This window comes from Oxyura jamaicensis, chromosome 4, assembly GCF_011077185.1.
Source record: "Oxyura jamaicensis isolate SHBP4307 breed ruddy duck chromosome 4, BPBGC_Ojam_1.0, whole genome shotgun sequence".
Classification (NCBI taxonomy): Eukaryota; Metazoa; Chordata; class Aves; order Anseriformes; family Anatidae; genus Oxyura; species Oxyura jamaicensis.
The window spans coordinates 31,152,681-31,164,730 of NC_048896.1; the positions used below are offsets into that span (position 1 = coordinate 31,152,681).

At 40.6% G+C, this 12,050-nt stretch overlaps 1 protein-coding gene and 1 long non-coding RNA gene across 12 annotated transcripts in view; one reads left to right on the forward strand and one right to left on the reverse strand.

Annotated features, from left to right (window-relative positions):
* PALLD (palladin, cytoskeletal associated protein) overlaps nucleotides 1-12,050 on the forward strand; it is a 197,729-nt gene that overhangs the window by 182,793 nt on the left and 2,886 nt on the right. For 10 of the 11 annotated variants that reach the window (XM_035326429.1, XM_035326428.1, XM_035326427.1 and 7 more), the window contains 6 exons: nucleotides 451-600; nucleotides 4,002-4,096; nucleotides 7,993-8,125; nucleotides 9,078-9,285; nucleotides 9,996-10,161; nucleotides 11,639-11,772. In XM_035326429.1, coding sequence (XP_035182320.1) covers nucleotides 451-600; nucleotides 4,002-4,096; nucleotides 7,993-8,125; nucleotides 9,078-9,285; nucleotides 9,996-10,161; nucleotides 11,639-11,772 — 886 coding nt within the window. Of the gene's footprint in view, nucleotides 1-450; nucleotides 601-4,001; nucleotides 4,097-7,992; nucleotides 8,126-9,077; nucleotides 9,286-9,995; nucleotides 10,162-11,638; nucleotides 11,773-11,884; nucleotides 11,936-12,050 lie in introns of all 11 variants that reach the window. The other variant, XM_035326430.1, reaches the window with a different exon arrangement.
* On the reverse strand, nucleotides 7,809-11,391 carry LOC118167186. The gene is made up of 2 exons (XR_004750999.1): nucleotides 11,289-11,391; nucleotides 7,809-9,306 (listed from the first exon to the last, which is right to left on the reverse strand). It is a non-coding gene; the product is annotated as an uncharacterized LOC118167186 (long non-coding RNA).

Genomic DNA, 12,050 nt, shown 5'->3' on the forward strand with positions numbered 1-12,050 from the left:
AATCACCGTGGTTTCGTTTTTATTTTCTGACAAGAGAGCCACAGCTTTCTGAAGTTCTTTCTCCAACTTCTTCAGGTTTAAGGGAAACAAAAATGCAGAGTTAGTAATCTCGTCTGGTCTGGAACGTTTCTCTGTAATGACATTTATTTGCAATTCTTGAAATGTTCAGCTGCTGCTCTGCCTTTGGGATCAGCACAGCCCTTTGCACATCTACGTTTGTTACATAAATGCTCGTGCTCCAGCCTTTCTCCCCGAACCGTTGCTTTTCTCTAACTCGGCTTCTATTGAAAGCAGTTCCTGCAGCGTGGTTCGGCGCTTCTACTAGGTGATCAAACAGGGTTTCTTTCGTTGCTTACCAGAGTTTTCAGCAGTGAAGGTTTGTTAGCGAATTGAGAAACAATGACAGTGAGCACCTACCTCTTCTCAGCCATGCCCTGTTTTCTCCCGCAGATTTATTGGTTTAAAGATGGGAAGCAAATTTCTAAAAGAAGTGATCACTACCGAATTCAAAGAGAACCTGATGGAACTTGCTCGCTGCATACTACAGCCTCCACCCTGGATGATGATGGGAATTACACTATTATGGCTGCTAACCCACAGGTAAATGAAGGTTTGGCTCCAGAGCAAACATGCTTCTGAGCATGAATCTTCAGAAAACTATCTCATCTTACATATGCATAATTTAATTAAATGATGAAGTCACCACCAAGTATATAAGGTTAGATTTCTGTTTTCACCTTGCATCAGGAGGGTGGGGCCTTTCTATCTTCAAGAGATTAGCAACTCCACAGTATTTTTTTTCCTAGGGCTTGAGGTTTCAGAGGGGATGGATGTTGTTTTTTAATCACTGTTCCACCATTTGTTTCAGCCGATAACATCTCAGTAACCTAACTGAGTATGGATAGCATATGTGTTATACAAGGGGGAAAAATCAAGTCTACCAGCACAAGTAACCCAGTCAAGCTAATCACCTCTTTCATTTTTCCTCTATTGACACCATTTACTGACCGAGGCCAACTTTTTGAAGCGAGTGGGAATGTATCACACCTCCACCGTGTAACCACCATGAGGCAGTGATTGTGGTTCTGTCAGACAAAAAAAAAAAATCAGACCCCTATTATACAGGGGGGACGGTCTCCTGTGTTGATCCCAAAGTCTTAACCAATGTTCTGAAATACGCTGTTACTGCTTTGTTACGTTATTTTTTCTTCACAGATCCCATGCAAGAGCATCCTAGTGAAGTAACTTTTTCAGTCCACTTTTTCCTACAGCACAGCAAACCCAGGGAAATTATTTGCACGTGAGAAACCGAGGCAGTAACATAACTTAGGGATATAACGAATTACTTTCTTCTGTAGCACCAAATAGCTTGCCAAGACCAGGGCTGCAAGTAGAATTACACTGTAAAATAACAAACTCTATCACTGAGACAGCGTTTAATCTAAACAGGAGTGTTGTGCTCTGTTATGAATGTTGCTAGGTTACTTAACATGACACTTCCATTTTTGCCGTGCTCTTTTACTGTCAGTCCTGCTCGTGTTGCAGCGTGTGAATGTATGGGACTGTGCACAGGCAACGTGGAAAGAGCAGTTGTAGTCTAGCCCCCTGATTCTACAAATTGCAGTGCTTAAATCTAGGGTGTTTAAGCCTATGTGATTTCTACATATACAAATAACAGAATAAAGAAATAGCAAAAGGCTGAGGGAATTCTTCAAGCTGGAAACTTTTATGCATGGAAAGAAGAGCATTGTGTTACGACACTTGGTACTTAAATTAACTCAGAGCATGTTAACAGCAGGTTTAAAAATGATTAAAAAAAATTCACAGATATGCAAGTTAGGATGCAAATCTTGTTCATATTCCTATGAAAGTTGTTTTAGTGCATGTGCAGCATTTTCCTATGTAGTGTTATTGTGGGATCCAAAATCTTAGATAACTTGATGAATAAACTGCCTTTTGAATTTGGGCGCTGACATTTGTCCCTGAATAACTCGTGTGAGCATGTTTAGGGCTTGCTTTTGAACATTTGTTATTCTGAGTAAAGCTCGTTTGATGACACAACAGTGAATTAGTCTAGATTATTAGCTCTTGTTGATGACACTAGTTTGTTAATGGTCTTTTAGATGTACTAAAATGAGGTGGTTTTGTACTGTTCCTAGTTTGGGGATTGAAAAAGCAGTTTTGTTAAATGACAAAATTCTGTCTCTGTGCTTTTTTTTTTTTCCTCTTTGGAGAAAAAACAGAAGCATCATTGAGGCTCCCCTAAACAAAACATCTGTTTCACCAAGCCCGTTATGTTCTTCCTTCACAGTACGATTCCCAAGCGAAGATACTCTTCTGCTATTAGCTTGCTTTTACTATGCATTTAACAGTGCAGTGGAGGCAAAGACGGGCTGTGAGTTAATGTACTAGCCTTTCACACTAAAAGATCTGGATTCCAATTCTTTTAAGTCATCCCGAGTGGAAATAATTTTGGCATAGCTTCCTAAATCCTAATGGAAAGTTGTCCACATCTCAAAGCTATCACAAAGTTAGGCAAATTTGGCAACCTTTCCTTAAGAAAAGCAAAATGTGTGGATATCGGGGAGCTCCCATCAGGGTTCTGAAGGACTGGCAGATACTTGCTAGACAGTTGCTGGGTTTTGGTCATTGCTATTAGGACCATCAAACTACAAAGCAAAAAGGCACATTCTTGGCTGTTAGAAATCGATTTATTTCATTAAAGCAAAGGATGCAGTTTGTTAAAGCTCTGCCAGTTGATGCTGTCTCATTATCTGGACTAATACTAAAGAATTTGTGTGTGAAACGACTTGTTGACACACCTTGGAAATCATCCGTGGTGGTTAATGCTGCGCCATTGCCTACGATGTGAAGTGCAGCGATCTGTAATTAAACTCCTAATGCCACTGGGGTTTGCAGTAAAACTTGCCATATAACTTAATCCAGAGCACACTGACCCCAGACCTAGGATAACATAAAACCTTGCCTGGTTTAGGCCTTTACTTAGGGGCTACATCCCTTAACTGATCTCTTGCCATCAGCTCTAAGTATGGCCTCAAGCTGGGTCCTTATTTTTGCCTTCTTTCCTTTTATCTCATTCTCTCCACTTTGCAATATGCACCCACAAGTCTGGATTTCCCGTACTTTCTAGGCCATCTTCTCACGAATCACTTCCCGCATTCATCACTTCCTTCCCATTCATCCTGTAACTTTTCCAAATCTTTGGCTCCCAGCTGGTTCTTCCCTATCCAAATTCCTCAGTCCTTTGTGTTTCCATTTGTGTAGCCTTCATGCATTGAGAGACAGAGATGATCCCAAATTGTGAGAATTCATCACCTGCCAGAAAATAATGAATATGCAGTGGGCCTAAAATAGAAATTTACTTGTTCCAGATGGTTTTAATGGTCTTGTAACACAAAAAAGCTTTTGCTTAAGAAATTGCTGTAGGTCATGTGCAATGGCTTATTTTAACACAATAGATTTTCTTGTGGACTAAACGGGTCATGGGAATAAAAGTGGGACACAGACTTGATTTCTACCAGTCCAGCAGTACCGATAAGGCCATTGCCTTTTGAAGGCTGCTTGTGTCCCCGGTGAAATTGTTTTCCATGTGCCATACACAGAGAGCCCGCCCAAGCGCCCCCACATCAGTAACTTGGTCAATGTACTGTAAGACTTAATGGCTGGTGGAACTACTGCTGAGGGCTTCGTTTTGTTTTGCTTTTAATGAAAAAACCTCTGGGGTAAAAAGTAGATGGTGGAACATTTTAACTTTATTACAGTCACAGTTATTTCAGTCTGTTTGGTGTTAGATTGCAAGCTGATACAATAGTTTAATATCTGAAGGTATCTTGACAAATGATTTAAAATAACCGTGAAAGAAGGGATTGTGTTGCAGACTCTGTAACAGGTGGGCAACAAAGAAGAGATAAGGTTGAACATTTTATTAATATTTCATGCTTTAAGTATTTTAATTTTCCTCCTCTCCATCATCATAACAGGGCAGAATAAGTTGCACGGGAAGGCTGATGGTACAGGCTGTAAATCAAAGAGGCCGCAGCCCTTGGACATCTCCTGGCCAGCCTCATATCAGAAGGTACTTTGTTCATTTTTGTTTCTTTCAATAATATTTGTTTTGAAAAATTGCTATGATAAAGAACTCGATCTAAGAAGGTACGGTAGACATATGGCATACAGGAAGAAACCTCACCTCTGCTAAAATTTCTTCAAAATGTGCACACTAAGAAGTAGAAGCAACTTCTGAAATGACATGTCTTTATCTTTTATTTTGCCTGCCTCCTCCTCTCTCCGTGTTGTTCACTAACTACTCTGTCTCTCACGTTAGGCTGTAAGCTGTTAGGAAAGACCTTGTCACTTGCATGTTTTTTAAAACATCTCACCTGGCTAGGATTCTCTTGGGAGCCTATACTTTCTGCAGCTTTTAGTAAGCATTTGTTTAAAGAAAGTGCAGAAATAACTGCAAGCCACATCGTTTATTAGAGTTGCATTTGAAATATTTTAGCATTTTGGTGATTTCAGTTTAGGTTCTTACAAGGAATTATGAGTCAGATATAAAGTATTAAACTTATCTTTGGTGAGGTTTACAATTATTCACATACTGAGCTTTGGTTTATGTTTTTGGACCATATAAGGGAATTTTCCCTTCAAATATGTTTTTTTTTTTTTTTTTTTTCTACATTGCCCAAAGCTTTCATGAGGCCATTTAGCACAACCTAGACATCTTTAGACAGTACAAAAAATTCATTTTGGTTACCCAAACAGAACTGCTTCCAACAGAGTATAGGGCTCTGGTTCAGTTGCCATAACGAGGCATGTGTTTTGCTTAATGGTCACACAGGCCAGAGAAGCTCAATATTGCCTAATTATGACATGTAGAATAGGTGTGATTCCCTTACGTCGGTGTGCAGCAAAGAAACTCACATTGCTCATGCAGTAGTGGTAGTAGTTATGTACTGCAGAACTGTACGTAGAAGAACCTGCTAACTAGGAAGTGTCTGGATTTTAAAGGTCTCATCAATCTTACTTCTGCCCTGACCAGACGGGGCTTCCCACAGCCCTGAAAGTGCTTCCCAGCACCTCTCAGGGAGGCGTTCCACCAGCCCCCTCCCATGCTTCAGGTTGGGGCCTGTTGAGCGCAAAGCACTTCCTGGGGCAGGAGGGAATTTCCTGCCACCGCTGTTGTGAGAACAGCCCAGAAAAGCTATGTCCGTTTGGCGTAGCCTGTCCAGTAAATAAGACACCTGCAAATAATAGGGAAAAATGAAAAGTCTCTGATAATCCTTGAAGGAAAAAGATGCCTCAAAGAGTCAGGTTTCAACTGAATGCACAAGGGTGAGAAAGGGAAAATGTCTTTCAAAATGGGGAATGGAGAAAGGAAAATAGGTAAGGGCAAGGGAACACCGAGCAGCGTCACTTCTGCTCCTTTCTGGAGGATAAAATGCGGATGGATCTCTTTTGGTAACGGGCAGAACCCAGGGGTAAAAACGGGGAAGGCTCGTTTTGCAGTCTCGTTAAATGCAATTGAAATCCAAGGCCACTTACGGCTGGTATTTTGCTTTTTAATTCCTGCAAGCACTCAGGTGCCACTAGAGTTTTAGATGGGTGTCCAGTAGAGTAATGAATCATAAACAGGAGATTTCCATGTAGCAGTTTAATTAAAATTAGGGCAATTACTGGGAGTTCTTATTTCCTGTACAGGAGCTCTGTTTCTGCTAAGCATTCAGCACAGTGCTATTTCTGTTTAGCAGCTTTTCCCACTACTCCCATCCCCCTGTTCTCCCCGAGACTGATGAAATTCGAGCATGTAACACATTCCTACAACAGACTCCCACCACCAGCTTCTCTCATGTAGCATGCCACAGTGCTGCACTCCCCCATGCGCTGTACGATTTGTCACGCATATTTCTATACGCTTTTGCTAAGTAATTCTCCTGTGGCTTTACAATGTTGTTTTTTTTCTGTAAGTTTTTTTTTTTTCTTCACAGCAACAAAAACTTTTTTACAAGTGTAATTATTATCTTAATGAACTTTATGACTTGTTACACTGTTGACAGGCTTTTTCCTGAGGTATTGTTAATCTCCTACTGAACGTGTTCTGGCAGAAGAGCTCTCTGGTTTTGTTATCTTCACTACTTTGCAGCCATTTTAGAGCATTTAGAACTTTCTAGTTGTCATTTCATTTTTAATGTCATATTTTTCTGAAATTTGCTTAGCTTACAAAAATTACCTTATTAGCATTCTTCTAGGAACAAGGTTTTGAATTACCTGAGGTGTACCAAGCTTGGGCTCAACCTCCTAGACATGGTGCTCAACACTGCAGCACCCAAGTGGTGTTGAGTGCAAGAGCACTGCAGCCACAGCCCCAAACAAATCATTTTAAAATGCAGGGGATTTAAGGAGGATTAAAAAAAATATGTATTCCTATTGCCCCTGCCCTCAATTAGAGCATTAACTTAAACTTGATCTCCTTTATCCCAAAGTAGTGATGATTATCGCGTCGTCTGTCATGAAGTGTTCCCCAGCTTGCTAGTGTGCACTGTGCCACACCGCCCCACGGAGTCTCCCCGGACACATTTAGACCACGATGTCAGCGCTGCTGCAAGTTGCTGCGCAGTTTAATGCCCACACTGCAGCTTAACGAACCTGCAGCTGATCCAAGGGTATTCCTGCCTATTGTCATTCCTAGACATCTCAAGTACTTGGCTCTATTCATTTCTTTTTCTTTCTTTTTTTTTTTTTTTTTTAATCCACAACAAGTTTTAGAATAAAAATAAGTGGTTTCACCTCTCAAGGTTAAGGCTTCAAAGCCATCTGCCATTTTAGGCGTAAATTTACAAAGAGGTAAAAAGAAATGCGTCCTTAATTCCTGACACTAGACCAAACAGCATGCTGATTTAGCTTTCCTTTCAAATCTGTACTTTGAAAACCTAGTTAAGATTCAAGAAAATACTGTAATTAGAAAACTGCTTTGGTGACAAACTCGTAGCTTCTTTATTTTCCACTTCATCTGGTGTAATTTCTTCCCGTTTTGATCGATGCTGCCATTTTGCAGCTGCAGCAGTGAGGTGGTGGTTTTCAGAAGTACTTTCACACTTCTGTGGTGCTAGTTAACCTACTTGGCTCAGCCTCACAAGGCACTGAGAAACACTCGTCACTTGGTCCTTTTAAGTTGTCGTACCTAACCTGGGTGCGTATAAATGCTATGACAGCAGATTTTGCATGGGTAGCTTGCACTTGCCTAGATACCATCATTTCTATCAGGTCTTACAGAGCTCATTACCAAAAAATATGAATACAGCTTTTTTTTAGTTACCCATCCATCTTTCAGCCTAGCTGCATGAGTATGAGGTATGTGTATTGGCAAAAATGGTTAGGGATTTGCCAACGAGGAGAAAACATTGCTTGTGAGCTGCAAAGCAGGAGCTACTGAAGGAGCTGTGGGCATGCCCAATGGCAAAAAAAATAAAATAAAGGCGCTTAAGAGCTGGCTTTAGACATCTGAAAAGCTACGTAAGCATTAAACAAGGAAAAAATATCTAGAGCAGTTACATTTTAATCCACAGAATTTTCTATACAGCCTTTGGTGGTGCAGAACAAGAGAAGTTGAAAAATAACTAAGTGTGATGTGAAAAGTCTCTTCTCCACTGAGATGAGTTAGCTTTTAGTTGCTGTTGTTTTCTGAAAGGTAAACATAATTAACAAACAGTAGATGTGTTGTCTGCTGTAATCAGCAACAGTGAAGGGTTTAAATGCACAAGACGCCAGAAATGAGGAAGTGAAGCTTTTTGAAGGTTTGCCAGCTTCTTTTATTTGTATTGCAGTGATTTAAAGACTAAACAAAATGTACTCTCACGTATAAATATATGATTATTACAAGTAAGTATTCTGTAGCAAGATTGTTGTCTAGGTGTTTCTAGATATTTCTGATTTAGTGAAAAAAAATAATTTACCTTTATTTCATGTTATTTTAAGACCACGATCTCGATCAAGGGACAGTGGTGATGAAAATGAACCAATTCAGGAACGATTCTTCCGGCCTCATTTTCTGCAGGCTCCTGGCGACATGACTGTTCAAGAAGGAAAGCTATGCCGAATGGACTGCAAGGTAAGCATCAAGCAAAGGACAGCAGCTACCTTTCCATAACCTTGGCTGATTCAAAAAAACAAGTTAGATAAGATTTTTTTAATGCTATTTTACCCATTTGCAGTGTCAATGGGTTAATTAATCTCGCTGCTTATCAGCAAAAGTTGACAATAAAAACTTGCCTCCAATAAAATTGCTGCAAGCAAATTTTACAGCTAACAGAAAGCTGATTTTTAGAGTTGAGCTATGTTGGGGCGTGGGGGGAAGCAGCAAACACCATAAAGACAGCGCTTCTCCATTTTAAGTCCTTTTACCACTTCAGTTTCGATCCTCTGTTAGTTTCAGCCAGTCTAATCTTGATTTATGACTTTGCCTTGCAGAATTAATTAAGGCTTGGACTTCTTCTGTTTGCTTTCTGCTGGTACATCTGGGAGAAGCTGTTTGTTTTTGAGCAGTACCCCCAGCAAGTGGCACGGCTTTCAGCAGTGCCGGACTCGTTCACACAGACCAAGTATAAACTAGTGCAGGCAGCGCTGTCACTAGGTTATACCTCAGTGCAATGGAATTTAGAGTTCAATAAGTAGTCAGCTAACATCTTTTTCTCTGCAAGTTTTCCACAAGAAATTAATTCAGAAAGGAGTATCTGTATTCCACATGAAGAGCAAACAATCAAAAAGGACAAAAGATGTCACCCTGCCTTTTGTTTTTCAATGTATTATTATTTAGATTCTAGTCTATCTAAACACCGATCTTTTTTCAGTCACACCCATAAGACATCACGGAATTCAGGGAGTTGGCCAGAAAGTAAGTAAATTAATACAACTGAGTCAATGTGTAATGCAGGATGGAATTAGTAAATCTTGTGGTACACCTGCACTAGGAAACAAACCCCAGCTCCTCTGAAGTAACAAGTCAGGACTCCTCCAGTGCTTTGCATGGCTAACCGTTTCCCATTGTTTTGTTCACACCGAAGGTTAGTGGATTACCGACTCCCGATTTAAGCTGGCAACTTAACGGAAGGCCCATTCGTCCCGATAGCTCGCACAAGATGCTGGTGCGTGAGAACGGCGTGCACTCCTTGATCATAGAGCCAGTCACGGCTAGAGATGCTGGGATCTACACCTGCGTTGCCAGCAATCGAGCTGGTGAAAACACGTTCAGCCTGGAGCTCGTCGTTGCAGGTAACACCTTTGTGCTGCGCGCTGCACGAGGAAAAGTGAAGTGCTGTCAGATGACGTGGCTGAGGGGCAGGGGGCTAAGACGCCCAGTAACGGGACTACAGCACACTTCTGGGCGGCACGGTTACGTTCTGCATTGGCCTAGGTTGGTTGGCACGTAACCTGTGGGTGCACACGCAGTGACGAACAGAGGGCTGTCAGCCTGAGGGACAGCGGAGGCCACAAACCAGACTGTTCACCCCCATGTGCTTCTTATTGGCAGTCTGTGCAGAGCCGTATCTACCTCTGGGTTGCTAGCATGATATCATTTGTGTATTTCACAGGATGTGAGATTAATGCCATTCCATCCTTCTGGCAGAGCACTTCCTTCTGTAATTAAAGGCTCATCCTTTTATGGAGTATGAAGGGGCACTGTTTAACAAGCACAGTGCAGCCACTTAATCTCATCTTCATGCTCCACAGTTCAGTTCTCCTGGGGGCCTGGGCGGGGGAGGAAAACACTCAGCTCTATCAGAGTTCACTTCTCCTTTATTAAAATACTGGGGTGGCTGCTTTCTTCAGAGGAATCAGGGTTGGACTTTGTGATTAATGAAGACAACACTTAAGTTTTCTGCCACTTACATTTTTCATTACTGTTTTTTAGCATGCTGCTGAAAGAAAAGCTCCCTTTTTAAAGACCAGTATCAACATTACTGCCATTTTTATTTCCACAGCTAAGGAAGTACACAAAGCACCTGTGTTTATAGAGAAACTACAAAACACAGGCGTGACTGAGGGATTTCCAGTGCGACTGGAGTGTCGAATCTCGGGGGAGCCATCGCCTCAGATATTTTGGAAGAAAGAGAATGAGTCACTCACACACAGCACTGACCGAGTGAGGTTAGTTTGATTTAGGGTAATCTCATCATGCATCACTTCAATAATGGTTTATCCTGTAATACAACTGAAAAACTAGAAGATAAGAGTGCTTTGGGTGAACAGCGGGTCATAGATACTAACTAGTTATTGTAATACCTTTTGACACTTATTCAAACTTGTAGCCAGCCTGGTGGCTGAGCTAGAATTAAAATGTTAGCTTTGTTTTCCAGCCTTGGACTTGAACAGCTATCTTTGCACTTTAAGCACCGTGTAGTGGTCTCTTCTCTTTTAGAACTAAGACTTAGCTTTACTTACAAGCCCAGGTTTTCTGCAGTAAAATTTCTCTATCTGCTTCTCAGCAGAAACATTGATTCTTAACTTTGCTGTGTAGTTAAGCAAAAGAGCTTTCTTGAATGACAGTACTGGGGAGAGCTAAATATCCATACCAGTGCAAAAACGTAATGCAGAAGTAGTGGAGACACTAACACTCCATCACTTCCTTCTCCTCGCTCAGTACCTTGACTGGTAGGAGCTAATGTGTGCTCCGTTTGGCCTAAAGGTTAGTTATGCCCACTCAAGTGGATCTAACTCCATGGGACAACTGAGGGTTTCAAAATTTTACGAGAGGTAAATGCTTTATGCAGGGCTTTATGCACACTTTTCTCCAGCATTTAGTAAATGCTAGTTCAAGTAGAGTAATTGTGCAGCATCTCACTTCTGTCTCCTTCGTTCTTCAGCACTCCATTTTCCCGTGCTCCCTCTGGGAACCAAGGCAGCTAAAAGCTGTGCCCAACTCTGCTACTACAGCATGTGCACATCTCTGAATCCAGCTATGAGTTAGTGCTGGCCTTTAAATCCCCCAAATCATCTTTATGTAGAAAAACTATAGGGGCAGTGGGAAAAAGGTCATTATATAATTTTTTTTGATTGTAAGATCTTTAAGTTTGTCACCAGTATTTGACTGCATTTTGTAAAAACACTGAAGAGCAATTTTAATATAAAAGATTTTAATATAAATATTTTTAATATAAAAAGAAAAATTTAATACAATATGTAATACTTAAAAATAATATTAAAGGGAACTCATTACTGATATGACACTGTAATAAATTATTGGTTCTTCAAAATAACTACAAATATTTCAGTACCTTGTTCCTCAAGTGAAATCTTTTATCCTTTCCCCGCGAGGCCTGGTTAAGTTCTGACATCCCCACTACATCAATGTGACTTGCAGATGTCTTAACCTGTAATTCTGAAAGAAATTGCTGCATGTGGTTTTGCTTCTTAGTTTTTCAATACAGGATATTAAATTGCCAAATTATCAAGCATATTGAAGGTTTTATTTTCCACTTGCTAATTTTAGAGGAAGTTTTATATTAATTAGAAGTGGACTACAATTAATCTATAACTGGGATTGGGCCTGTGTATAAGGACATTTAAAAACAGTCTACGCTGATTTGCAATTTAAATCATAATTTTCTACTTTTCTTTTGTTTAGCATGCACCAGGATAACTATGGCTACATCTGCCTGCTTATTCAGGGAGCTACAAAAGAGGATGCCGGTTGGTATACCGTTTCAGCTAAGAACGAGGCTGGGATTGTGTCTTGCACTGCCAGGCTGGATGTTTATAGTAAGTGGCTTCCTTTTTCACAATCACATTGATTCCCCAAAAGCAATAGTTCTCCAAGTTTCGGTTTGTTCGCAGAATGGTTTACATGAGTCTCTTTTTCTTTTGTTTGTAGTTTCTCCTCAATAATAACGATCCACATCAAGACAACAAATGCTCTGTCAAAGTACTCCCACCATCTTTCAGATACCTAAAGCAAAACAAGCATGCATGCTTTCTATTTTTGCTTAGTATATTAAATATAGCTAATTAACAACAGATAACGGCATGATGACATTAAT